General features: G+C 51.6%; 11 protein-coding genes and 1 non-coding gene across 12 annotated transcripts; 8 read left to right on the top strand and 4 right to left on the bottom strand.

Moving 5' to 3' along the window:
• Positions 1-877: 877 nt before the first annotated feature.
• On the top strand, positions 878-1,542 carry BDZ83DRAFT_625661 (uncharacterized protein). The gene is made up of 3 exons (XM_060508506.1): positions 878-997; positions 1,055-1,229; positions 1,305-1,542. The coding sequence occupies exons 1-3, from the start codon at positions 963-965 to the stop codon at positions 1,452-1,454; spliced, it is 360 nt and encodes a 119-aa protein (XP_060363689.1). The 5' UTR covers positions 878-962; the 3' UTR covers positions 1,455-1,542.
• A 335-nt stretch (positions 1,543-1,877) lies between these two features.
• BDZ83DRAFT_580381 (uncharacterized protein) lies at positions 1,878-3,114 on the bottom strand (the record flags this gene model as incomplete). Its single annotated transcript, XM_060505347.1, has 2 exons — positions 1,878-2,740; positions 2,805-3,114. The coding sequence occupies 2 exons, from the start codon at positions 3,112-3,114 to the stop codon at positions 1,878-1,880; spliced, it is 1,173 nt and encodes a 390-aa protein (XP_060363690.1).
• Positions 3,115-4,166: 1,052 nt separating this feature from the next.
• On the bottom strand, positions 4,167-5,272 carry BDZ83DRAFT_580354 (glutamine amidotransferase class-II; the record flags this gene model as incomplete). The annotated part of the gene is made up of 2 exons (XM_060505344.1): positions 4,167-5,131; positions 5,185-5,272. The coding sequence occupies 2 exons, from the start codon at positions 5,270-5,272 to the stop codon at positions 4,167-4,169; spliced, it is 1,053 nt and encodes a 350-aa protein (XP_060363691.1).
• A 730-nt stretch (positions 5,273-6,002) lies between these two features.
• On the top strand, positions 6,003-6,302 carry BDZ83DRAFT_625668 (uncharacterized protein). The gene has a single exon (XM_060508507.1). The coding sequence runs from the start codon at positions 6,060-6,062 to the stop codon at positions 6,243-6,245; it is 186 nt and encodes a 61-aa protein (XP_060363692.1). The 5' UTR covers positions 6,003-6,059; the 3' UTR covers positions 6,246-6,302.
• A 905-nt stretch (positions 6,303-7,207) lies between these two features.
• On the top strand, positions 7,208-8,182 carry BDZ83DRAFT_580248 (uncharacterized protein; the record flags this gene model as incomplete). The annotated part of the gene is made up of 2 exons (XM_060505330.1): positions 7,208-7,692; positions 7,759-8,182. The coding sequence occupies 2 exons, from the start codon at positions 7,208-7,210 to the stop codon at positions 8,180-8,182; spliced, it is 909 nt and encodes a 302-aa protein (XP_060363693.1).
• A 330-nt stretch (positions 8,183-8,512) lies between these two features.
• BDZ83DRAFT_t175 lies at positions 8,513-8,585 on the top strand. The gene has a single exon. It is a non-coding gene; the product is annotated as a tRNA-Lys (tRNA).
• A 682-nt stretch (positions 8,586-9,267) lies between these two features.
• On the top strand, positions 9,268-10,307 carry BDZ83DRAFT_385524 (acetyltransferase). Its single transcript, XM_060502738.1, has one exon. It carries the CDS (start codon positions 9,404-9,406, stop codon positions 10,001-10,003), a length of 600 nt encoding a protein of 199 aa, XP_060363694.1. The 5' UTR covers positions 9,268-9,403; the 3' UTR covers positions 10,004-10,307.
• Positions 10,308-11,249: 942 nt separating this feature from the next.
• BDZ83DRAFT_385567 (uncharacterized protein) lies at positions 11,250-12,672 on the top strand. The gene is made up of 2 exons (XM_060502740.1): positions 11,250-12,123; positions 12,200-12,672. The coding sequence occupies exons 1-2, from the start codon at positions 11,390-11,392 to the stop codon at positions 12,240-12,242; spliced, it is 777 nt and encodes a 258-aa protein (XP_060363695.1). The 5' UTR covers positions 11,250-11,389; the 3' UTR covers positions 12,243-12,672.
• On the top strand, positions 12,085-12,914 carry BDZ83DRAFT_385527 (uncharacterized protein). Its single transcript, XM_060502739.1, has 2 exons — positions 12,085-12,123; positions 12,200-12,914. The coding sequence occupies exon 2, from the start codon at positions 12,390-12,392 to the stop codon at positions 12,819-12,821; it is 432 nt and encodes a 143-aa protein (XP_060363696.1). The 5' UTR covers positions 12,085-12,123; positions 12,200-12,389; the 3' UTR covers positions 12,822-12,914.
• A 4,828-nt stretch (positions 12,915-17,742) lies between these two features.
• Positions 17,743-18,369, top strand: BDZ83DRAFT_780958 (uncharacterized protein; the record flags this gene model as incomplete). Its single annotated transcript, XM_060515537.1, has 1 exon — positions 17,743-18,369. One exon carries the CDS (start codon positions 17,743-17,745, stop codon positions 18,367-18,369), a length of 627 nt encoding a protein of 208 aa, XP_060363697.1.
• Positions 18,370-19,641: 1,272 nt separating this feature from the next.
• On the bottom strand, positions 19,642-22,087 carry BDZ83DRAFT_580327 (uncharacterized protein; the record flags this gene model as incomplete). The annotated part of the gene is made up of 3 exons (XM_060505339.1): positions 19,642-20,466; positions 20,545-21,915; positions 21,971-22,087. The coding sequence occupies 3 exons, from the start codon at positions 22,085-22,087 to the stop codon at positions 19,642-19,644; spliced, it is 2,313 nt and encodes a 770-aa protein (XP_060363698.1).
• A 1,112-nt stretch (positions 22,088-23,199) lies between these two features.
• On the bottom strand, positions 23,200-24,885 carry BDZ83DRAFT_385900 (uncharacterized protein). Its single transcript, XM_060502741.1, has 2 exons — positions 23,566-24,885; positions 23,200-23,486 (listed from the first exon to the last, which is right to left on the bottom strand). The coding sequence occupies exons 1-2, from the start codon at positions 24,731-24,733 to the stop codon at positions 23,272-23,274; spliced, it is 1,383 nt and encodes a 460-aa protein (XP_060363699.1). The 5' UTR covers positions 24,734-24,885; the 3' UTR covers positions 23,200-23,271.
• Between the last annotated feature and the right edge of the window lie 157 nt (positions 24,886-25,042).

A 25,042-nucleotide genomic window follows, 5' to 3' on the forward strand; every position in this document is an offset into this window, starting at 1 on the left:
CGGCTTCACAGGCGATCTAAGAGTGTACTTCCTCTGGCCTGCCTTTCTTCTTTCTAGCACGCCCCTGGCAGGGCTCAAGACAAGGAAAGCAGCTGAAGCTATATAATGTATGTCCTGTAACATGTCCACGATGTGGGAATGCACTGCAGAGATCGGTCGCATATTGAAATAGTGAAATGAGACTCAAGGTCGTGCTGAGTTTCGTGAGCGAGTATGTGCTTAGATCTAGGTGGGCAATGTATGACCAAGATTGCGTAACGAGGGGCAAGGTCAGTAAATGTCGACACTGCTATGCCCAGAAAACGTTCAAGAGCTGCGTATCCCATGTTATAGATTGATATATGGCAAATCAATCCCTTTTCACTAGGTGAAAGCAGTCCCAGATCTCTCGTGATTCGAGCAGCTTCGTGAAAGCCTTCAGCCACTGTTCCAATCAATGGCCCACTCTCCAGATTACCTTGCCGTGCTTGCCTTAATTGCGGTCGGCACTGCGGGGCCGGAACCACTTTCCCCACACCCGCACGGCCGGCCTTGAAGCCGTCTAAGGAGTCAAGGGCCTGGGTACCTTAGGTACGTGGGTGCCTTTCAATCGACGAAATCTAGAAGAGGGTTTTGAGAGTCACGAGTGCGGAAATGTAGTCGAGCAATGTGCTGGCGGTAGTGCCCACCTGGTAGTTGAACCGAGATATGTTCATAGAGGTGGTCCATGAAGGAGAGTTGACTGGCATGCTGGTGCTATGCTCCTAGGTTCGTCAAATGGATGGCTGGAACCGTGATGGCGAGATTGCAGCCACAACGGTGTTTATCATTTCAAGTAAGGCCAGCGTGACATTAGTATAAAAATGTGACTCCTGCCCATTGCCCAAATTGATTCTTCATTCTGTCACTAAGTGGAACTCATTCAATACCTTAGACCACGAGCACACCAGAGCTTTCACTGATACAGACGTCTCTAAGCAACAATGAAGCTCCAGATTCTCTCTCTACTTCTCCTCAAGTAAGCCTTCAATCTCATCCACATAGCTCACGAATATCGATGCTTATTTTCTACAAGCACCTGGATCGTCTCCGTCAACGCAGACTTCTTCCACTGTATCTGCCAGTCATGGTCGTTCCACACTATCCGATCCAAAGAGGCCTGTATTTGGATGAAAAACGAATCCCTCCCCAAAGACCAAGTCACCATAAGTCTGGTGGGTGAGAGCGGCCCGTGGGCGGGTGCGCTTACGGTATGAATCTCTTCCCATCCCCTCCAAACCCCTCGTGGGAGGCAGGAATGGCTGCTGATCTGTGTCTATCCGCAGTGTCGCATGCTGAATCCCGCCAAGTTTTGGGGTGCTCCCATTTGTTGGGGACAGTATGGCTACGACTGGCATGATTTCTGCAAGCCCGAGTGTAAGAACGATGGAAAGGACGCCGAGGACTGTATAAGGACCTACCGGTCAATCGCCTAATAAGATGGCGTTTGACGCAACATGTATTCAAGAAAAATGTACTTTGGTATTAGTGAACGTCAATGTTATCGAGGTTTTCAATCCTGCTCCAAATCATACCCCCCTTGAATACAGGGGAGGGTGGATTCCGTGTAACGTCATCACCTTGGTGTGGTCTTCGTCGCAGTAATGCACAGCGCCTCCTTCTCGTGAGATGAGCTTGTCGAGCACTTATTGGCAGAAACGTAGCATTTGTATCCAATGATGAGCCAATAGCCCAAAGGTGATTGAGCAAAGGGGCGCGCAGAGGAACAACCATATCAGACCGTTATTGTGAAGTCTTCTCTAAACATGTGCATGTATCCGAGTCCTAAAGCCTGCAAGCGATATCAAAGCTTTCCCCCTTATCGCGACTTGGGTATATTGGTACCACGATCCTATTTATCAAGGCATCTCGACCCGTTCATTGATTGCCGGCATCTCGTGTATAGCCCTCGGCTGATCCGCCAACTCAGACGGTGCTTGACCGACGCCGTGGCAGTAATACGGCGAGCCCGGAGTTCTCGGTGTACTGAGCGGACTGAGAGAAATCATGCTCAGAGTCATATCTGAGACTGGCCGGCGTTGTCCTGAGTCCGAGACTGTGGACGGGGTGTGGGGATTTATGAGGTTGTGTTTCTCGTCGGGCAATTCTGCAGGACCAGGCTGTTCGTGGTCATAAGTCTCATTCTCAGTCTCATGGGTGTTGAGCACTGGATCATGTCGGGAGCGACGGCGTCGTAGCAGCATGAAGGCGATGAACAAAGCTGATCCTATGATAAAGGCGGAGGAGACGGCAATGCCAGCAATAGCCCCGGTGCCTAGGGTTGAGCTTCTTGTCTCGGAGTCCATGGATGCAGTGGTGGCAGCTGTGGGTGATGTGGCGTCGATGGCGGGAGATGTAGTATCGGAAACAGAGGGACGTATGGATGAGGAAGCCAAAGACGTCGTTGTATCGCTGTTTTGCATTGGCGGCATCGTTGGACTCGGTTTGTCTGCTATGCCCGTGTACACTGTTGGAACACCACCGGTCGAGCCAAGTGGATCGGGGGCATACATTGCTAAAACTCGCCTTCCTAGATCTTTGCAGTCTTTGTTGGGTGGTAAGGACTGGGGTTCCCACGGCCAAATAGACTGAGTCACTTGTGGTCGCTCGGGTTCAGTCGGACAGTTTTCGCCGCAGGTATCTGGATGGTTGCACGCCCAGTATTTCAGTAGGCCTTCATTTTTGGTGTCGCATAGAACGAGGCCTACCCACGGAGATTTGGCTGCAATATTGTTTAGTTTCAACCCTCCCATGGAGCCTAATGGGATTGTGAGCCTGGAACATACCTCGATCTAAATCACCTTTGAGCGGGCAGCTCTCGTCTTTGTAGGTCGGGTCATTGCAGCCATACTGATAAGTCACGCCAGATGGTCGATCCCAACAGGCTTGATTGACACAGAAGTCGCCCGCCAGGCAGCACCAACTGTAGCCATTTTTTGTTTCATTCGCCGGTAAGCAAGGGAGAAGGTCAGGTGGACCGACATAACCAGCATCGAAGTAGCACTGGTCGTAGTCGCCCTTTGCGCTTGCAGTAGACGTGGCCAGAAGACCAAGGGCTAAGGAGAGAAGAACGACGGACAGCGTTCGATACGCCATCATTCCCGGCAGTCGGAAGCTGTACGCGTAATGGGCGAATTTCGACGCACTATCGAAGCGATGATCGGCTCGGAGGTACCCAGGCCCAGTGCGAAATTGCTGTCGAGTATGGAGTAGACGTACAGGCTGCGGGTGAAATGGTGGCCAAATGGGATAGAGAATCAGCTCGATGGTTGAGTCTTGATAGGGTAGAGGAGAGAAAAAGAGTGTAGAACAACGGTGACAAAAGAAAGAAGGAAAAAGATGACCAAGAGGTGAGTAGTGGACAATGTCAGGTTAGGAAGGAAGGTGAAGTGTGTTGAAAAGAAGGGGCTCCTGCCTAAGATACTTGACTTACTGACATGGCAGGAGCAGCTTCCCTCCCCCTTCTCTGTTGCTTCAACCCGATCGGGACAGACATGGATTCTACGGAACCTCTGACCTTTTTCTTCCGTCTTCACCTCCTTCCATCTGTCACCTACCTTAGGTATTACCAGCCAACGTGTTCAACCTTCTCTCTCTTTTGACCTCGCGCTCCTCCGATTACTCTGGTCTGATGTGAGCTTGCTGCTCTTTCGCTGAAATTTTGTTTCCATCTTCTTCCTAACTTACAATGTTACACAGCGACGAGACGGTGGTAGTGTTTGCTCCTGGCAGGCGACTTGCCGGTGTGCTACGCCAATGCCGCCAATCAGTCCGCGGGAGCCACGTCTGAGGATCGACAGACCTGCCATGAGGTGGGACTGATACCAGGCAGAGTTCCTTTCTTTCACCCTTCGCCACGCGGGTGCGCACATGAAGGCACCGGGATGATTGAAGCACGACTAGACACAGCCGTCGAAAAATGAGACGGCCAGGAGAAGGAGCTGAGCATACTCGTGGTAGTTCTGATAATGAAAGATGCTGACACCGTGTGTGTACGATCCTAACTCCAAACAAGGCATAGACAATTCGAACGCGGCGATACATGTATAACTCGTTTGGAACTCGCGGCCAATAATCAAACGTCCAAACGCCAATGCAAAGATTGCCTAGCAACTCTCGTCAAATACGTGACCGTCGCAGATCACTACTCACAGGTGCTCGAGATAGGCACCAGTACCCAGCTCAGAAACAACCATCTGTGATGGCTTGATAAGCTCCCATTCGCCCTGATTGAAGGTGCTGGGCTCGCTGGCTACCACAACGTGCTCGCCATGCTTCTTCTTCTCTAGCCGCCCGTCGTCTTCGGCATCCCCGTCACCCCCATCGGCAGAGTCACTCACGTCGCTCGGAAATCCCTTGTACTTGCGGTTGAGCGTTGCGCCAGCCGTCGTCGAGTAGTACAAACTCGGTGGTTCCAGTCCTTCCGGGCTGGCATATCGCACAGCGACGAGCGAGTTGCCAGACATGACAACAAGGTTGAGTGTGTTGGCCTCTCGGCTTGGCGGCCCAAACTCGGTCTGCAGTTTCTCGAGGATGATGATTGTCTCCCGCATCGCCGTCGTCATCTCTCCAGCATCATAAACAGACTCCCAATCGCCATCCTTACCGCATAGTATGAAGAAATACACGGCCGCAATGTGCTCAGCATCTGTTGTCCCGACAATGGCCTGCTGGTATCTCAACGGAAGATATTGCAGAATTGCCGTACGGATACGAGGAAAAGACCCGAGAATGCCGTTGTGGGCGAACAAGTGACGACCAAACGCAAAGGGATGGCAGTTGGTCTCTACAACTGGCGTTAGGCCCGGTGCTGCGCGGATGTGGGCGAGGACGGCATTGCTGCTGGTGCCTCGAACGATGCTCTTGAGGACTAAATCGTTGAGCGGAGGTCGAGTGTTTTTGTACACAACTGGACGAAGGGACTCGGGCCACTTTGGATCGATATACGGATTGAACTCGCACTCTGTCGACGTATACCACCCGAGGCCGAATCCGTCCATGTTGGTCAATGGATTCGGTGAGCCTGCGTCGTTGGCCGCCAAAGGAGCGACCTGAAGCTCCCCAAGAAACGGTTCAACCGTTGAATGGCCAGCCGGTAGGAAGTGTTCGTCCACTACCGATATTATCATGAAAAGCCCCTCTGAGACGCCATGGCATATCACTCACCTTGCTTCACAATGGCATGGCGCGGCCGAATAACCAAATCTTCAAGAAGCTGGGCTTCATCGCCCAGGTAAGCAAACCAGCGACACATGACCAAGGGCGATTTCTTATTCGTGTCAATTGATCCCAGGAGACTTTCTCGATTGTTCGTTCTCTCGTGGAGATGAGCGATTGAGGTTGAGATGGCAAGAAGGTAGTTGGCAGCCCAACGGGATTATCCTCAATCCTCACGCTCGGTCATGACGGACGTCTGATCTGAAGCACAAGCCCCGACATTGACCAGAGGCCTAGCTGACGTCACGGTCTTTAGAGTTCTCTCGCACTTGAACAGACCTCGAGTTGGCGCTTGTACGGATATAGCGTGCCGTGTCGGGAAGCGCTTCGTGAAGTACGACAGCTTCTGCCAGTGCACCCCAAGGCTCGCCTGTGGCGTTGGGGAAAGATACATAGAATCGCCGACATATCATATCTATAGTCCCTTCCGGCTTTTCACTCGAGGGAAGAAATGCAAACACACAGGCGAAAGCGCAAACAAGAATGCGAAGATCGCATATGCCTTAGTTACCGCCTAAGCGCCAGCCCGTCTCGAACCCCAACATTGAAGGACCCTTTGGCCAAAGACGGTCAGCGCGGCGTGTTTGGCGGGAGGAGCCGCTAGGTGCGCCACGTTCTGACGAGATTTTGGCTCGAAGCTTGTCTCTGAGCTTGATTACGGCCTGGGCCTGAGGCCTGCCAGCGTCACCACTTCAGGACTTTCTCCTCCTCTTTGGCTACCTCAAAATGGCAGGTATGGCATGCATCCAACTTTCAGAGGCGGTGGTGGCATGTGTGGCGAGCAGCATTCGAGGTAATACCCGGCGGGAGTGGTATCAAACCGAATGAGAAATGAAAAAGCCAAGATGCCGGACAGACCCGCCCGGCCGGCCATCACTCGGGGGCGACACCGGGTTCCCCACCCATACTTTAACCGTCAGCACTTGGCCATATTAGGACGCGAAGCTCGCGAAGCTGCCAGCATGAAGCATGGCCCAGTGTGCTGGACGGACTCAAGCTTCTGTCACTGAAGAAATCCCAAGAGCGAAGCGCGGCTGCACCTCATCCCCGTGTCATACTCTCGTGGGGGCTGAAAAGGGGCGATTTCCAAGCAAAAACCCCGAGGAAGACAGAAGACGACACGCCTTGCTCAACGCTCCCAATGGCTGACAGTCGCAAGGCCGGAGAAACTAGGGATGTCTCAGTCCCGAATCCTACGGCGACCGCTTAGAAATTGGGTGGCTCTCGGAGGGCGTCTTCATCTTTTTGGCCTACTTCCGAGTCCCAGAGCTTGCTCGAACAGCCGACCAGTGTTTTGGCGCGCTGCTTTGGCACAAAGGTACTCTGAGAAAACATTCGATGACCCAACGATGCATCAGAGTTGGTCGGGGGGTCGAATCCTTCGCGCGCCAAAGATCCCAAGTGTGAACCCATTTGGCGCTGATCGCTGCCGCGCCTGATTTCTCATTGGACAAAGCTGAGAATACCACGGTGACGGCCACCACCCTCCCTCAGCCTCTAGGCTGAGTCTCCTTGGGTAAAGTCAGGGGGCGATGCTCCCTTGAGACTCTTCTGCCTTGGCTACCCACGTCTAGATTCAGGCTACAGGAGCAAGCTTATTGTAACGGCGGGCCAGTACCCCGTACGGACAGGTACTATTCTCGCCCCAGCCCTACCGCTGTGACGGCCGTGGGACGGATGGCGTCCTGAATTGTCTTGGACCAGCGAGCCGGCCGGTATAAGTGCTGATGACGCCCCGCCCCTTGTTGCGCGCGCGGTGTGGCACAAGACGGTCAATCCTGCATGTCGCTTCCCGTCAACAAAAGTATCTCGAGAGTCCTCGACCATTCTTCGCCGCCCATCTTGTCTCGCATTTCTTACGTTCGGCCATATTACCCCTACCTGGTGCTTGGCAGCCTCATTTAAAGTCCTTCCCCTCCTCCTTCACTCCGTCGTCCCAAAGCGTGGCTTGTCTCGGTTTCCCCTCCGCGCGATGGCATCGCTACATCCGCACGACCACTTCTATTCCAACAGGCACAGCAACTATAGCAGTAACTCCCCGTCACCTGAAGCAGAAAAGATGCTCAAGCACCCAAACGGTGGGCCCGGCCCCGAAGGCGATGCCATCCCGGATGGATTGGAGGTCAACACCGGAGCAAACTACAGCACGGCGCCGCAATCATATGAGCCGGCACAGGCGCATCTGTACTACGACCAGCATCAGCATCAGCACCAACACCAACCTCACACGCCACAGACGAATTACACCGAGACGACGTACGCTCAAAATCAGCACTCACCGATGCCGGAAAAGCAGCTGGCGGAAGGGAAGAGAAGCAAGGACGACGGCACAATATGCGGGCTGCGCAAGGCAACATTTTGGTTGTTGATTCTCTCCAGTCTGCTGTTCTGCGCCTTGGTCGGTGTGGCTGGCGGATTAGGTGCTTTGGTGGCAAGCAAAAACAACGAAATCGCAAAGTAAGTTCCTCGCCTACAACACACAAACAGCCGCATTCTCACAGTACGACTAACACATCTCCACAGCCTCCAATTGCCATCCTCCTCTTCATCAACCGCCACACCCACCTCGGCATCATCGTCAGCCGCCTTCGACCTAAGCAAGCCCGCCGCCACGGACACGCCCATCGCGCTCAACAAGTGTCCCGGGTCCAGCTCCGTGTTGACGTACCAGGTGCCCGGGACAAACCTGACGTTCAGCGAGGACTGCGGGACAGACTACCTCTACAACGACATCGCGCAGGTGCCGGCCAAGAATTTCGAAGAGTGCGTGCGGTACTGCGCGGCGTTCAACCTGCAGCAGCAGTCGAGGAAAGGCCCTTGCAAGGGTGTTGTGTACATTTACGAGGGCGAGCAAGGGGAGGATAGTAACTGGTGCTGGATGAAGTATACCAAGAACATGGTGCAGAACGGGGCCAAGGACTACACCGAGTCAGCTTGGATTCTATGAGTATTGGTTAGGGCATTTTCGAATGGGGGAACGTGTTTGGAAACTTGGTTTCGGAGTCCTTGGTGTGTGCTGCGGATACCCAGTTGTCAACCCATTAATGAGAGACGTGCTCCAAAACGGCGTGGGGGTTCTTCCTTCTGGCTCCTGCAGGAGTGGATGCATCGCCATCCATCGTTCCAGAGGCCGGGGAGCGGCAGGCAGCTTTCACGACTCGCCGGGAGAGGAGGGGGCGAGACCAGGGGAACGAAAACCGGCCGTCTCGCAAGTCGTTAACGAAACTCAGGCGCAGACCCGGCCGAAATTCTCACCAATCAAATACGGCCCCCAGCCGCCTTGCTAGCTCAATCGGTAGAGCGTGAGACTCTTAATCTCAAGGTTGCGGGTTCGACCCCCGCGTGAGGCTCAAATCCTCGCAGCGATTGTGTGCAAATTCCTTTTGGCATTGTTTGATGCTTCTCTGGAGAGTTCATCATCCCATGTGCCGATAAAGGTTGCGTTTTAAGCTTATTGTTTTTTCGCTCAAGCTTGTTTGTTCTGCGTTGGGGTCAGTCAGGCTTGAACTCAATCCTGTTGGGGAACTACAGCGACAGACTTTTTACGCCCATCTCGCAAGCTTGCGCCTGAGCTGAAACTTCAATCTCTATATTTATCGCATGCATATCGTCTTTCTAACATGCGATGTCTTTCGGAGGCGTGCGTGCATTTCAACCCCGTCTCGAATGGCTCGGTATTTTGGTTCAGGAAGCCTGGACGGGTTGGCTCGTTCTTCAACGGTCCGGAGAAGGGTCTCAAAACCGGACCTTGGCGGACGTTGCCGTTTGGGTATTGTCTTGTCCGTTCAACGGCCGCTAATCTTCGTCCGGAATCTAGACCTTGTATTGAGGTATTCTCAGCAGAAACTTTCAGTGTGTCTTTGTTGATGTATCACAGCTGGGAAGGACCTGAGTAATGCTGCTAGGCAGACGCGGAAACTCATCTCGCCGTCAGCGGACCTTATCGTTGCAGAGAGCAAAAGAGTCACTGGACCCATGTCCAGATCCCCGAAACTATTCCGTATATGGCAGCTTCACAATTGAGTAGTATTAGTCACACTCTCACAACATACAACAACACCTCGAGTTCTCAACCAACTTCCAGCAAACAGCTCACAACTCAATACATACTCACCAACCTACAACCCTCAGAGTCTGCAAAGATTCCAAACCCTAAAAGCTGGCAAACATGTCAGCTACGAAAGATCTCCCACCCGCAATTCTCACTCTCACAAAAGCAACAATCCGACCCTACCACAAAACAGACGCACCCGCCCTCTCTACCGCAGCAAACTCACCCTCCGTATCCCGCTACCTCCGCGACTCCTTCCCCCGCCCCTACACCCTCGCCGACGCAGAGTCCTGGATCGCGATGAATTCCAGCGACGGCGGCGCGCCGGTGTACAACTGGATCATCGCCTGTCCGGAAACGGGGAGGCCTATGGGGAGCATCGGGCTCGTGCCGGGGAAGGATGTGTATGCGAGGGGGTATGAGCTGGGGTATTGGCTTGGGGAGGAGGATTGGGGGAAGGGGGTTATGGGGTGTGTTGTGCCTGCTTTTGTGAGGTGGGTTTTCGAGGGGATGGGTGGTGGGGAGGAGGACGAGGATCGGAAGACGGAGGTTGAGAGGGTTTGGGCAGGTGTTTTTGAGGCGAATGAGGGGAGTCAGAAGGTTCTTGAGAAGAGTGGGTTTGTGTTTGAGGGGAGGGCGAGGAGGGCTGTTGTTAGGGATGGGATTGTGATGGATGAGCTTTTGTATTCTGTTATTAGGGACGACTTGGAAAAGTGATCATGATCATGATCGCTCAGTGCAATATTGCCACCTATGTAAATTTCCCCAGACGCCTCAATCTCTTCACAACATGGGTGAGAGTTGTCTTGACCGAGCAACGGTAGGTCTCAGTTGGTGAAGAGCATTCGTGTCGAGAAGCTTGATAAATGTAGCTCGATCATACAGTCGCGTCTGGGCATCTAGGCTCCAAACAGGAGGCACTAGGCTACGATCCCCGTGAGCTTCAATAACCAAAGCGTGGTAGTCGCCGTCTGCCACCCAAGGAAAGCAGTCAAATGGCGGGGCCTGTTTTAAGCAGTGATGTTCCACAGCTGCCTCGCCTGCCTCACCGTACTTCGCCGTACCTCACCTGATCGCACTACGTACTCCGTTCGGCGTCTGACTTGGAAGGCACGCGTTTGCGGCCCGAAAACTCTGCCGTGAATCCACCAGCTAAGTACCCAGCCCGAGGTATGTTACAGCAGTTCATTCTTCCTTCCTCTGCATCGCGGAGTCTCGAAGTTGACCAAGCATTCTGCAAGTCGAATTGAACACCACCAAAAAGAAATTTGACGACGACATCGCCCCCACTCTGAGCTTCCTTCCATCATTGACGGCGAAATTTTCAAAGATCCTGCTCATTAGTATCGCAACATGGCTTCAGATATCGATCTTTGGGGCAAGGCCTTCCAGTCACTCCCTCCCGACATCCGTGGAAGCATTGCCTTAGCGACAAGTCACAGACAAGACATTCTACTGTGTGCTCTCCGCTTCGCCACTCCATAACCAAAACTCAGATACGGGGTCAGTCACTGATGCTGCACGTAGGCCGATGTTTTGAAAGTGGCCGAAGAGAAGAAACAGTTGTCGATGCGCAAGAGGTGGAAGTTTACCAAGCCAAACGGCAACGTTGTCATCGTGCGAGATGTCTTGGAGAAGATAGTCCATTGGGTCCAGCGATTCAAGGAGACCGGAGACACTCTCGTCCAATACGACCCTTCACACGCGGCTTTACCATGGGCAGCTGTTCGATTCCTCCTCCAGATTGCCGTATCCGAGGTCCAGGTGTTTGGAGCAATGGCAGAGGAGCGGGAGTGTCGTGTTCGACGCAGAAAGATGCGCATCGCAGACAAATACTAACTGGCGCCGTAGTTGAAGACTCCGCTCGGATGTTGGTTCGATATCACATTTTTGAAAAGGTGTATTTGCCAGGCGCCCAGTCCGAGACACAGCCGAAACTGGAAGAGGCCTTGGTTGGCCTTTACGCTGAAGTCCTCGCGTTTCTGAGTACTGCCATTGGGTCTTACCGGGAAAAGTCCATCAGTAAGTTTTGAAGCTTGCTGGTGACACTCACACGATGAATTCTCTGGGCCAGCCCGAATTCTCAAAGCGCCAATCCGATCCATGAACGAAATTCGAGCGAAGGCTCTAGCCGAGAAGGAAGACGAAGTCAACGCCTTTGCCACATTATCAGACGCAGAGACTTTAAGGTCTCTAGAAGGATCCTTTGCCAGGATGTCGATACAGTCATCCCAGACACTGTCAGAAGATGGGTTCAAAGAAATCCTCGACAGGCTGTGTGTGGCGCCATATTACCGCCACCACCACCAATTCATCGCTCAGTCTCGGCTTTCTGGTGCCGGCCAGTGGCTTTTGCAACACGAGAAGTTTGTCGCGTGGCAAAATTCGAGCTCATCCTCACTGCTTCTGATACATGGTATTCCCGGCTCCGGAAAATCGACACTGTGCTCCGTCTTTGTTGACTCAATGCTCTCAATGGTTAGCAAGACGTCAACAGCGGCTCCATTCGGGTACTTTTACTGCGCAAATCCTCAGTCTGAGAAGGAGAGGCGCTCTGCAGACGATGTATTGAGGACCATATTATTCCAGGTTTCCATCGATCCAGTTCATCGAACCAAGCTAAAAGCATGTCTTGATTGCGAATACGAACGGCAGGTGGCGCTGGCCAGAGCCGGCAAGTTCGACCTGGCAAAACTGTATGCCCCAGATTGCGTGCGACTCATTCTAGAAATTGCCGAACAGGACCCCATGACAATTGTGATAGACGGCGTTGACAGCGTCGATGAGATAGAAAGGCCGGTCATCATTGATGCACTACTTTCTACATCTCACGAAATGTAAGTCATTACGCACAATTATCCTCATGGTTTGTATACGTAAGGTCAAGAAGTCCTTCTCTCTGACAATGATTAGGTTCCTATGGGCGAGATTACAAGTCGAACGAATTTGTCGCTAGGCTGTCGAAGAGGATGTCGTGGCAGTCCTTCGAGACAACCTCCCCCAGGATCTTGACCTTCTTTACCAAGAGTCTCTTGATTACATTTCCCACTCTGGGGAAATAGCCCAAGGCATTGCCACAATAGTCCTGTCTTGTGTTCTACACATGATAGAACCGCCGAGACCACGAGCCCTACTAACGGCCATAGCCGCTGAAAAAGGCTTGGACTTGAACTTGGCACAACTGTTAGTGATTTGTGCCAACCTTGTCGTCTTAGACGGCAAGTGCGACACACTACGGTTTTCTCATCGGTCAGTTCGCGACTTCTTGAGTCACCGCTGGGCCTTTTTACCTGGCACAGCTCACCATAATCTCGCCTCTCTGTGTATCGGAGTCTGCTCGCGAGGACTAGATCCTGTATCCATCGACGGGGTGCAAATTCCAAGCGACGATTTTTATACCTACGCATCCATGTACTGGCCGGTCCACTCCAAGTTGGCATTAAAGTTTGGCAAAGACACACTTACTACGAAACGTGTCGAAAACGATGTAACAACATTCATCTTTGATGAGGATTGGGATACCACACTTTGTTAAGAGAGCTGGACGGTGAACGCCCATAAGATCGCTCTACTTCTTTCAAGATACCATGCCCTGAAAGGCCAAATAAGTGCGATTGACTCATCAAATTCTGGGTTCCTATTTACAATCAGCACATTTGGACTCGACTACATTCTACACCAAGCGTTGGCGAACATCAACAACGTGGACGTCAACCTACAAAACCATTTGGGCCAGACTCCCATCTACTTAGCCGCGGCATGTGGGCATTCAGCAACATTGTCTCTACTTGCTGATCGCGGCGCCCTCATCAACTCTCAGTATGGAAGGCATGATAGTCTTTTACACGCAGTATGAATTTCTGGCCATTTACAAGTAGTTAAAGATCTCCTCCTCCATGGAGCCGAAGTTTCGTGTGGATCTAGATTTGGAGTAGCATTTGAAGCTGCTTGCCGCGGTAGATAAGAAGACGTAGCGATGCATCTTCTGGAACTGGGAGTCGTTGTCAGGGATAGAGGAGAGTATGAGAAGGCCATTGAGAGTACAGCCTTGGTCGGTTTTGCCAACGCAGTCCAGAAACTACATGGATTTCCATCTGCTACTCCAAAATTGACCATAGGTGCAAGAGCACGAACGAAAATCAAGATCAGGAAGGCGATACAAAGCGGACAAAGCGGCGTCTTGCAGCAGTTTCTAAGTCAAACTCCCAGCAACCCAAGTCTTCTCCCTTCGGACGCTGTTGCGCTTGCGGTCTAATTTAACCATAAATCGATGGTGGAACTACTCTTAGACAAGAGAATGGATATTGAGGCCAGCGGCGCTTTCGGTTCTCTCTTGAGAACAGCCTAGCTGCTCGATTATCAGTCGACTGTCCGGCTACTACTTGAAAGAGGCGCACTGATTAATGCATGCGGACAGTTCGGCGATTCTCTACAGGCTGCGGCTATCAATGGACATCTATCGATCGTCAGACTGCTCGTACAAGAGGGTGCCTTGATCAATCAACAAACCGGATTTTACGGATCAGCTCTACAAGCTGATGCGGGAAAAGGGCTTTGCCTCTCAACAAGGTTCAATATCAATTTCTTATGTTGATAAATTCGAAGGCATGGTTTCTTTACGAAGAGTAACCACTCAGGAGTCGCTTTATGCTAGACATGTTAGACCTGGGCGAATTCGGTCTTAGGTGTCTAGGTACCTATGATGTTTAGACTTGCCTACATAGCTTATTAACACAGAATGATTCTACTAGAATTCCACTTGGAATACGCTCTACTTTCTCATAGACTGCTTGAAATTTGCGGAGTTTTGTCAAAGTCCTTTACCTATATATAGTCATTTCCCAAACAATATTACTCTTATGTTAACCAAATCTTATTGAGGGCAGACGCCCCAGAATTCTCATTTTCTCTGGCCCTCCAACAAATTCTGGGTAGTTTTATATCTGGCAAAAATTTTACCAGTTTTTTTCACTTAATGAAACTTTAATTGACAGTAGACAGTCGTTTATCACTCAATTTGACACCGTCATCCCAAAACAGACGCCTCCTCACTTATCATTCAACCATGTCAACAGCCTTACCGAGACGGGATGTCATCATCCATCCTCGCGCTGTGACCTAATTAGTAGCCAATTTATGATTCATGCAACATCATGTCAGAATCTCGGATAGTTTACAGGGACTTTCTAGGGAACCGAAGGCTGTATGGAGCCCCCAATGAGCCGGGGTCGCCAAGACGGCTTGCGGGGAGGAGATGCCGTCAGTCTCTGGGCGGCATCTGACTGAGCCATCAGAGTACCACTGCTCAGCAAGGCTACACCAATTTCATTAGCACAAGTCCCAACCGATAGCGGTCTGGGGAGACCCCAAGACCTTTGAGAACTTGCCACTTGGTGACTGAAGCATCGTCTGATTGTCGGCGCACCGGGGGGTGTTAAGGACAACGGAACCAGCTCAAAGTGCAAGTTGGTATCTGCCGTGTTCTTTGGCCTCTTTGCAAGGAAGGAAGCTTGATTCGAACAAGTAGGATGAGGATGATTGGATCCTTTTCATGCTGTTGTTGGGTCACCTGATGAAGGTTGGCCAAAAATAGTCATGAGCATTCTACCTTACTTGTCGAGTGGAACAGTGGCTAACATCCGCTACCCTCTGAGGAAATAATTCGAGACTCGAAAAAAACAGTATAAAGGAAAAAGGAGGGTCTTTGGAGAAACGCCCATTGGGTTTCCCATTTGAACCCAGCCCTAATGCCATTCTGCAGAATCGTTTCTCCTATGCGCGACGACCAAATTAATACAACAACTCTCTTTCTTGGGGGTTTGCTGGAGTAAAAGCATCACTGATGGCCATCGCAGAAGAAATATAGTGAGAAATAAGGTTTCTGGTTATATAGAGTCGGATGATTTTATCAACCCGTGAGATAGATGCGGAGATGATGACAATATCGTGTCAGTCGGGCGAGCTGAAGTCTCCTTGGACAATATTCTTCTTAAGTCATGGCAAAGGCATCTCCACAAGGGTCTCGACTACCTAGGCCATTTCGAAAACCAGCGACAACGTGCCGCAGACATTCATCGGAACCGGGGCACGTTGCAAACATCCAAGAGAGGCAATTGATGATTGCAAGCTGATGCAGCCGTCCTCCAAAAACAGGTTGGAGATAATTCTGGCAAACTTGCCAGATGCAACTCGAAACTCTACCCGACTTAGACAAGCGACTTGAACAAGGTCCCCCAGCCCATCAGTGGGACTAATGACAGCTTTCAGGAGCCAGTCGCAATGCAAACCACCCGCATGATCCAATAACGGAGCAGCCGTTAAGTGCAACGTCCGGGGCTTCCAGGCCCCCCGGGAGACCGGATCTGCGAGGCCGTGGCCGAAGATCGGACGAGGATTTGCAACTGCCGATGTCTACGGAGGCAAGCAGGCGGAACCGCCGTTCGCAAGAGGCATCGCGAATTTGTTGTCAAACCGCGTACGAGTTCGAGAACTGCTTATCAGGTCCGTCCCAACATTTTGTAGGGTTCCACGGGTTCCGCGAACTTGAGGCCGGCCTGTAGTTCGCTCTCGCGTCAAAAGAATCCATTTTCAGTTGGACGAATTTCCGCACAAGTAGTGCCAATGGGTAATGCTCGCATAGAATTCTCTCAAACGAAGTGAAGGTTGTAGATTAAGACTAGTGCGTCGGCATTTTTTGGGCAATTATCGGGCCCGTACAGGCCATTGTCGGTCCCGTGGATCAAGAGAGAAGAAGGGGGATGGCACTCCGCCGATCATACTCATGAATACCAGGGGTACGTTGCAAGCTGTAATAATCGCACTAGCCTAAAATCATACGCCAGCCTAGTTGAAGAATCCCTACTTACGAAGAATGAAGTGTTCGATCAAATTTTGTGGTCATGATATCAAAGTACTACACACGTGTTGCTAAAATATTCCAGGTACATCTCATGGTGCTTGAATAACACGTATGTTCTCTTAGAATCATTGAAGACCTTCAATGGAATCGTGCGAATATTACACGCAATGCTCAGCGAGATAGAATGCGAAACCGAGTTTCTGATCAAGCTGGTATTGAGCACCCCAAGATTCTGCCTCTAATCCGTATCACGATTGCTTCGAACCATCCATATTGCACTTGACTATAGCGTTAAACGTAGGGAACCCTAGCTCGAGGGGTCTCGATCTAGTCAATGTACCCGCTGTCTACTTTACTTTGTCCATGTTGAAAGACGTCGGCAGAGCATATCGTTGCTGCATTGCTTGCTGCTGGTTTGCGTTTTCCTGGATTTCAATTCACTGCCAAGAATATCTCGAGATGGAGTAAACTTAGTAAGAATAGACTGTCTGGAAGTGAAATGTCCTCGCTTGATCTTCATCAAAATCGGTTAGTGCAAAGGCGGCTTCTTTACACCAGGCGCAAAGTCCGGTGTTTCAATGAAGGGAAGTTCAATGGCCGGCTTGATTGACAGAGGTGAATCTAACTCTATCATGAATTTAGTTGACAAGAATCAGCGACTTGTACTTCTTGTATATGACTATGACGACGCAGCAATAACCCGTTGTCCCAATCGTTTCCAGCAGTAGAAAAGTGTCATCATCACCAATGAGTTCGAAGGAAGACTGTCAGTATTGCGAGATATGGTGAGACATGGTTCAACTTTTGCAGAACATAGATATCTCTCATTCTTCAAGTCATGAACGAGCTCAAGTGTGTCACTTTGATGCTACGGTGATACTGCTCTCGGACTCAAACCCATCCACTCGGGGGAGTTGGATTCGAGCCCTATATGAACACACTGACATTGACAGGGGATTTAGCCTACATAGTCCGTCAAGCCGTGGTACTGGGGAATCCAAGCGTCATTTCACGGGGGAGATCCCGGACCGGGGGAACCGGGCCAGCCCATTCATGGGCCACACCACTTAGTAATATTACAACGAGACCAAAGGAATGATTGCCGAGTGGTTGCACCCACGCTTCGCTGCCGACAATGTTGCCCAGGCGTCACCGGGGCCGAACATCTCGGCGGCCAAAAGCAGGGTGCCGAGAGTTGTGGGAATTGGGTAGATCCAGTACGTACTGCTGAAACAGCAGCCCCAAAATACTATACCGGCGCAATACTATTGACAAGGGCTCTACAATAGAGTTTATCACCACCAGATATATATCACGGCTGACAATTCCGTCGCTTTCGTCCGGTAGGCAGATTTCTTTAACTCGGAGCTATCAGCCTCTTTTCGACATTCATCCGTTGCGGCCATACTTGTGCGAATCATTCATCACCGTCAGTTTTGAGATTGTCCACTAGATGGCAACTTTTGCTGCAACACACGATAAAACATCAATCACCATGGAGCAGCCATATTTGCAGTACGGCCACAGCCATATCAGCCACAACGAACTGAGCACCTACCCCGAAGCTGAGCCGCGAAGCATGGAATGCTCATACACTATGGGGCGGCCTTCTACCTGCACCGGAGAATGGTTTCAGCCCACGTTGCATCCAGATTCTGTCGCTTCCATCTATCAGCCTTTGCCATATTTAGGCACGACCTCCGGCGCCATGTCACACTACGATCCCAACCATCTGGTCGAGGCCAGCAACACGCATATTTTCGCGCACTCAACACCACCAGTGATGCAGGCAGCGGTGCCGTCGCCCAATTGGGATATTCTGAGCACCAGTGAGGGCTCTCAGAGCCCGGCAGAGGAACGCGAGGAGGAGGTCTGGGAGCCGGAAGACCTTCGCCGGATGGGTTATCTCGACGCCAGCGGCAACTGGCGCTGCAAGTTTGAGGGATGTCGATCCTCGCGTGTATTCATGCGTGCGTGCGACCTGAGGAAACACTTTCGCGGACATGACAAGTACTTCTTCTGCACGGAGAAGCCTTGTGCGAATGCTGGTGTGGGATTCGCGACTCGGAAGGATTACCAGCGGCATATGGGCTCCCACAGACCGACGATTATGTGTCCCCACCAAGATTGTGGGAGAATCTTTAGTCGGAAAGACAATATGGTACGTTACGCCCGCATTTACTTCACGTTGAACATTCAGTTTACGAAAGTAAACTTTGTTTGAGAACTTGATCTAACACTATTTGCAGAGAGAACACTTCAAGAAGATTCACTTACGGCTGCGAAACAACTTGTTTCCTCGACCTTGCCGCCGGCCTCGTCGTGGCGAGCGATCAAAGTCTCCAGTCCTGAAGATCGAGACTGAGTAGCTTTGAATTTCATTCAGGTGGCGTCAAGAGTTATCATTATTTGAGACACATGGAACTTAATTACCCGCAAGCCGCATGGTATTTGGAGAATAAGGGTATAGCTAGTTGCTCCGTCGGTTTCGTGGTCTGTCTTGGGGGCTGAGCACAGAGTTGCGGAAACAAATCATATGAATAGAAAGATCTAAAATAAAAGCGTTTGATTGACAGATTCATGCGACCATTGAGATTATAGCGTACAGCCCAGCGTTGACAGTCCTTGCGCCAAGGTGTCAGCCCTCGCCCCTATCCGTCCCCTTCTGTTTTAGTGCAACTCAAGGTAGAGGAGGCCATCACCTCATCCCGTAGACTCAACTTGCAATCACGTCTCTTCGATAAACCCTCGTTTATTTCACGCCCAAGAATTGCAAAATACCAGAATCGTCAACGATGCGAGGCCTAAGTTGCGTGCTCCAGGACTCGGACCTTCTGGGCCTGGAAGGCCTGGTCTGATGATTGGCGGCAACTTGTTTACCACGAAAAGCCAGAATCGGAAATGTCGAAACATTAGGTAAGAGCTGATTAACTTTCAATTGGCCCCAAATCCATCCGAAGTGAACCTTTGGTCCGTATCAAATGCCCATCCTTCTTTTGGTTCCGCACGAAATCTCCGACTTGTTTGACATTGTCAGCGATAATTAAGCGAGCATTGTTAGCAAGGTGGCTGAGGAGGCAAAGGGAAATAATTCGCCGGGTAGCGTCTAATCCGAATAGAGCTATTTGTTTTCTTCCAAAAGACCTTCTAGACCCTTTCTCCGGCTTAAGTTTCCGGCGGCTGAATTCGGCTGTGTGCCGATGAAGCTTTGTCGTATGGTAGAACTGTACTCGGGGTGCTTCTTTGTAGGCAGCTGTATCCGCCGCTTCGACCTTGCGCAACGATGATCTTACGATTTGGAAGGTAATTCTAAAAAGTTCATGTAACTCCTTATGGAGTCAGTATTCCCTTGAAAGTAAAGCACGTACACTGCCCAGTAAAGACTCCAACTCTCGGCCCAAAATACTTCCACATTACACGGGTCTAACCAAGGAGATAATATTTCCATCCTACAAACCTCGACGACCAATCTTTTGAAACTATCGCCGCGCGACGGCTACGAACATTCCATTGCCGAATCTCCTGTAGGGAGTGCAACGACATACTCCAAGCCAAGCTTCACAGCTTTGCCAGCATTGAGCTTCACCTGCCACTCCACCTGACCTTGGCGTCCCTTCAACGTTGCCGTCGACTGGCCCCAGTCGACATCCTGCTTACTCTCGCGAGCGGGCTGCCCGGTCGAGACGCCTGAACCGTCAACAACAAGCCCCTTGGGTGCCAAGATATCGACTTTGAGACGCTCATCTTCCGACACGGGAACCTGGTCAAGCACAAGAAGCGAGACGGGTTTACCCGCCGAAGCACGGGAGTTGAAAACGGTGATGCTGCGACTGTATACAGAGCTGTTCTCCTTGGAAAAGAGCCCTGTCGTTGTTCGTCGGACGTCAACCTTGGGGTAGTTGACCTTGATCGCCGGGTCGATGCCGAGACCCAGGGAGAAGACGTCCCCGGCGCTACAGCGCGGCAAGTGGGTGCGACCCATGAAGGTGCCGTCGAGAGTAAGACCTGCCTCGGCACGTAGCAAAGTGAGACGGCTGTTATTTCGGACTCGTGCTTTGAGGTATGCAACGGGTTTGTACTTCGCAATGATGGTATGGCTAAAGGCGATGTTGGAGAAGTTGAGGCGAGCGACACGCTGCTTGGATGCCGTAGGGCGAGGCGGCAGTGTCTTTGTGCCTGGGAGGTCGTAGGTCGTAGTGAATCCCGTCTCTTCGATAGTCGAGTCTTGGAAATCGAGGTTCTCGTCTTCGTTGGACGCTTCGGACCCCATGGGCTCTTGACCTGGCTCCTGAAGTCTCGACACATGAGCTGACCCACCTAGCTGCATTCGCTGCATCTGGGCCGGTTGTGGCATTTGCTGCATTTGTGGCATTTGCTGCATCTGCTGCATCTGTTGCACCTGCATCTGTTGCGCCTGCATCTGCTGCATCTGCTGCATCTGTTGTGCCTGCATTTGCGCTTGTATCTGATCCTGGTGCTGTGTCTTATCTTGCTCTTGTGCTGCGTACATCATCCGTCGTGGGTTCTTTGAATCCTGTCGAAGTACCATCAGGCGCTGCTGGTAATCCGACAGATTCGCGGCGGTGTTGCTGGCATTATTGTAGTCCACGCCGAACAAATCGTTACGAGGTTTCTGGGGCTGCGCTTTGGTCTGTTGAGCACGCCACCATTCACTCCGTTGCTGGCGTTCCTCCCGACTAGAATGAATGTCCGTCCCGTTCGTGTTGCCTTCTTTCGGTGCCAGCTTGATGTTCCAAGGCTTGAGCGTGGGTATGGCATTCTCGAGTCCGGCAAATGTGGCTTGAGAAGTCGAAAGAACGACTTTGCAGTTGCTCCACGTCTCGGAAGTTTTGTTGGTGATGCGGGCGTCGTAGCACAAAATGCCCGTGTTGTTTGTGGTGAACAGTTGCAAGTCGTAGCTCGGAGCCCAGAACGCGGAAGAAGTCATATATGACAGTGATAAGTCGCACTGGATGTCTTTTCCCTCGTCGGTCTTCTGAGAAGCCGATGTCCAAGCCTGGGCTGTCTCACTCGACACCGATGTACGACGAGAGGATGATGGAGTGAAAGCCATCACCTCGAGAGACACCCGAACAGAGTAACACAGTTTAGGCCAGAAGCGCTCCCGCTCCGACCGAATCCGAGCTTTCTCCTTCTGTAACTTCGCTTTCTCCCTAGCATCCTTTTGCGCCTGCCTGTCCCGCTCTTTCCGGGCTTTCTTCATTGCACGAGTCGCGTCCGCCGCCTCTCTCTTTTGCCTCTTCACGAGCCGAGTCTCTTGCTTGAGAGCGATGCTGAGGCGCTTCATGTTGTCTTGACCGCGGGTGACTCCGGCTACATGGTCATGAAAGATCCGTTCTCGCTCGGCTCGGTAGGTTTCGATGCTGTCGGCGATGTTGACACCTTCTTTGCTCTCGAGTGAAGCTCCGTGGGCATCGAGGATCTTGAGACGATTGGCTGCGCTTTCGACTACTTCTTTGGCGCTGCGCTCCTCATCTCTCAGTTGTCTAATCCGGGCTCGCACTTTGTCGAGGGGCGAAGGTTCCTTCTCTTCGGATTCTTCTTCTTCTTCTCCGTCTTCATCGTGAGCAACGTCGGCATCCGACATTTCGTCATCAGAGTCGGGGTAGATATCTTGGAAGCTCTCGCGGTTGGGAACAAGCTCAATGGCGATATCGGTGATGATGGCTGAGCCGGCCCCATCTACCTTGATTGTAGACTCATCAATTGTGGGTGTAAGACCAAGTATGGTGATTTCGTTAGCGCCGGGCTAAGTTCCAGTTAGTTGTGGGACGAGACACCGCAGGGGACACAGGTATCCTCACCTTCAGTTGTAGGTTGCGCAAGTCCCTCACGACCTGGGCACTGTTGGGATAGAGTGTGACCGATCTAGTGGCCAAGTCTCGCACATGGTACTCCTTGTTGTGAGCCATGTCTGACATTTTTGATGACCTTCGTGGTCTCGCCGGGGTATTAAGTATGCTAGCAACTTGACTGCAGGGGTGAAGTTAAGAGACCTGGACAAGTGCAACAATCGATGAGATTCAAAGAGAAGGAAAAAGAAAGGCTATAGGAGAGTAAATGAAGAAACGATTGACTTGGATTGATGCCAGTGAGCAGGACAAATTTTTGGAGGGCATTCGTGTGATACTTATAGTTGTGGTGGGAGGCGGAAACGAGGCAATGCAAACCAGCGGCCAAGAATAGGGTGGCCGCATCCTGTTGCCTGATGAGCAAGACAACTGCTGCGGAATTCCATCGTCTCCCCCGCTCAAACTTTCATCCGAGAACTAGGGAGCCGATAAGTGCCGGAAATTGATTTACTACTTACGTTTACATGACCTTTTCGACCTGGATGAAGTCTGCAAGACTCAAAACCTTTGTCGTCTGTGATTGTGGTGGTCCCTCTCAGTTGACGGAATGCCCAAAGGGAAGAAATGAGTCGCTACACATGTTGAAGGTACATTCAATAAGGTAGAAACAGGCTTCCACATTAAAAAGCAGGATGGTGACTGACCTCTCTATCCTAGGGATACAATTATTAGACCTTCTTTCTCATGGAAAACATTCTTTGCCCAGTTTATGGGCGTTCTTTTGGCACATGCTTTGGGTGTAGCATCTCTGGGTCAAGTACTACGCTCAGCTAATTAGCGTCTTCGTTTACTTCAGTCTTCGTCGCTTCGTCTCTAGCAATCCATCCAGGCTGAGTAAAATAACATGGAGGTAAGGCGGATTACTTATCAAAGTGCCAGCGGTTTGGAAACTACAACTGCCATCCAGAGATGACGGCGACAAAAGACATACTGGCACACAGGTTGACGCGAATTGGCGGTTGTTGCTCTGCGACACTACCATTGCTTTCATGTTTGAATGACAAGTTAGCGGTACCAGCTCGCGCAAACATTAACCTCTTTATAGGCCTGCGACACAGCGCGGAGTGCCTTTCTCATTATTGGCCTACTAATGTAAGTCGTGACGACTAGATAAGTCTAAGTCTTCTCTTCTTCTTTTTCAAACTGGACAAACCACAACCAGCGAGACCGTACTCCAGGCCATCAACCAGATCCACCCAGTATGTTATGATTAAAACTCCACTCCAATTCCAGAAAACTTACGCGATGACGAGTTAGAGAAGCATCGCCATCCCAGCCACAAGACTAACAGCCACCGCCATAGCAGCAGCGCATCCGGCCCCAACTCTACCAGCATCAGCCATGACGTTTCCGCTGGACGTCAAAAACGGCTTCTCTGCGACGACGCGGATGTTATCGACGAGCCGATCTTTATCAGGCGAATATGTCGATTCCACAAAGTTGCATTCCTTCATGATGAAGTCCAGATCTATCTTCCGTTAGTTTGTGTTTCAAACCCAACATTGGCCCCTCCTGACGGTAGGGTTACCAAAAATCACTGCACTCACTATTGGCCCGGTTTCCAGTCTTCCGAATGCAACTTTGACACAACCCAGCCAACAACTGTACGTCAAAGCTCTTGTTCGAACAAGTACACTGCTTCTCGGCTTCTTCACGGTCGTTGGGCGACTTGTTATCCGGCTGCTTCTCCGGGCCCGGTCCCATGATCGGTATCGCGGCCGGGTTGCTCATAGACGCCTGGGGAGGTTGAAGCTGTTGTGGTGGTGTCGGCTGAAGAATCGGGGGCGTGGTCTGTTGAGAGGATGAAGGAGCGGGTTGCTGTTGCGGCGGCGGTGGACGCTGAGGTTGTTGCTGTGGGGGTGGTTGTTGCTGAAGGGGTGGTTGCTGTGCTGGGGGCTGCTGAGGCGTCGGCCTTGATGTCGATGATGGTGGAAGAGGTGGTGGCGGTTGTTGGGGTCTCGGAGCTGTGATTACCGGAGGCGGCTGGACCGGAGGCGGGGCTTGAATCGGGGGCGGAGCTTGTACCGGCGGTGGGGCCTGTACCGGGGGAGGCGGCGGTGGCGCCGCCGGAGTGGGTATCGTCGGCGCTGACACAGTCAGGAACACAGTCGATGTGATCAAGACAGGCACAGGCGGCGGTACCTGCGGTGGAGTATCTATTGATGGCGTTGCCTGTGGCGGGGGAGGAGGCGGCGCCGATGGTGTAGGTGTGTTCTGGGTATCCGGCGTACTCGTGCTCAGCGGGATCTCTGGTGCGGGGGCAGAAAAGGGCAGCGTGGCAATGAAGCCGGGTGTAGCGTCGACGGCCGGCTGCTGTGCATCCTGGGCAGGTTGTTGCACATCTTGAGGAGGCTGTTGTGCGACGTTTGTAGCTTGGGGCTCGTCTAGACCGGGCGTCGATACCTCGACCGCATCGTTCTGGTTCGGTCTGCGGTGGTGGTGGCGGCGAACGACCCCATGTGCGCCTACTGGTGATGGTCTCTTTGCGTGTCGTCTTTCTGGCGGCGGTCTGTATTGCGGTGCGTCGGCTTTCCTCCTCTTTAGTCTCTTGAGCTCATCGAAGCTGTTGTCGACGTCGCATTTGAATGTCAGCTCGACGATGGGGCCGCATATTGTTGCGCATTCGACGGGGACGTCGTCGACCTGAACTTCTCTGGCGCTCGCTAGTACCACGAGGCCCGAGATGACCAGAACTGATGCCTCTGTTCCTCTCATCCTGTTCGGTCCGAAAGATTCCCGGCAAAGCACAAAACCAAAACTGTCGAATTCGGTAATGAGGTATCGTAGGACGCGTGGGAGAATCAACTCCTTTCGCTTGCTGGTCGCAAAATTATGGCAAAGTCACGATACAAGCACACGCAAATCAATAGGAAGAAGATCATCCGCACATCATCCAAAGGAGAGAAAGGTACTCCAAGTTCCAACACCTATATCAGACAGTCACATCTCTCCCTCCACGCCGTCTGTCACACATCAAAACCTCAGACTCAGGACGCTGCCGCTTCCCGCACACAGCAGACATGG

Source organism: Colletotrichum acutatum (assembly GCF_030867785.1).
Source record: "Colletotrichum acutatum strain CBS 112980 chromosome Unknown BDZ83scaffold_62, whole genome shotgun sequence".
In the NCBI taxonomy this organism is placed as follows: domain Eukaryota; kingdom Fungi; phylum Ascomycota; class Sordariomycetes; order Glomerellales; family Glomerellaceae; genus Colletotrichum; species Colletotrichum acutatum.

Coding starts and splice junctions, on each gene's coding strand:
- BDZ83DRAFT_625668 (XM_060508507.1), top strand. CDS start 6,060: ATGAGAAATGAAAAAGCCAAGATGCCGGACAGACCCGCCCGGCCGGCC.
- BDZ83DRAFT_385567 (XM_060502740.1), top strand. CDS start 11,390: ATGAACGAAATTCGAGCGAAGGCTCTAGCCGAGAAGGAAGACGAAGTC. Junction 12,124..12,199: donor CTTTCTACATCTCACGAAAT/GTAAGTCATTAC, acceptor GACAATGATTAG/GTTCCTATGGGCGAGATTAC.
- BDZ83DRAFT_385527 (XM_060502739.1), top strand. CDS start 12,390: ATGATAGAACCGCCGAGACCACGAGCCCTACTAACGGCCATAGCCGCT.
- BDZ83DRAFT_625661 (XM_060508506.1), top strand. CDS start 963: ATGAAGCTCCAGATTCTCTCTCTACTTCTCCTCAA. Junction 998..1,054: donor CTCTCTCTACTTCTCCTCAA/GTAAGCCTTCAA, acceptor ATTTTCTACAAG/CACCTGGATCGTCTCCGTCA. Junction 1,230..1,304: donor CGTGGGCGGGTGCGCTTACG/GTATGAATCTCT, acceptor GTCTATCCGCAG/TGTCGCATGCTGAATCCCGC.
- BDZ83DRAFT_385900 (XM_060502741.1), bottom strand. CDS start 24,733: ATGAGAGGAACAGAGGCATCAGTTCTGGTCATCTCGGGCCTCGTGGTA. Junction 23,487..23,565: donor GACTGGAAACCGGGCCAATA/GTGAGTGCAGTG, acceptor AACGGAAGATAG/ATCTGGACTTCATCATGAAG.
- BDZ83DRAFT_385524 (XM_060502738.1), top strand. CDS start 9,404: ATGTCAGCTACGAAAGATCTCCCACCCGCAATTCTCACTCTCACAAAA.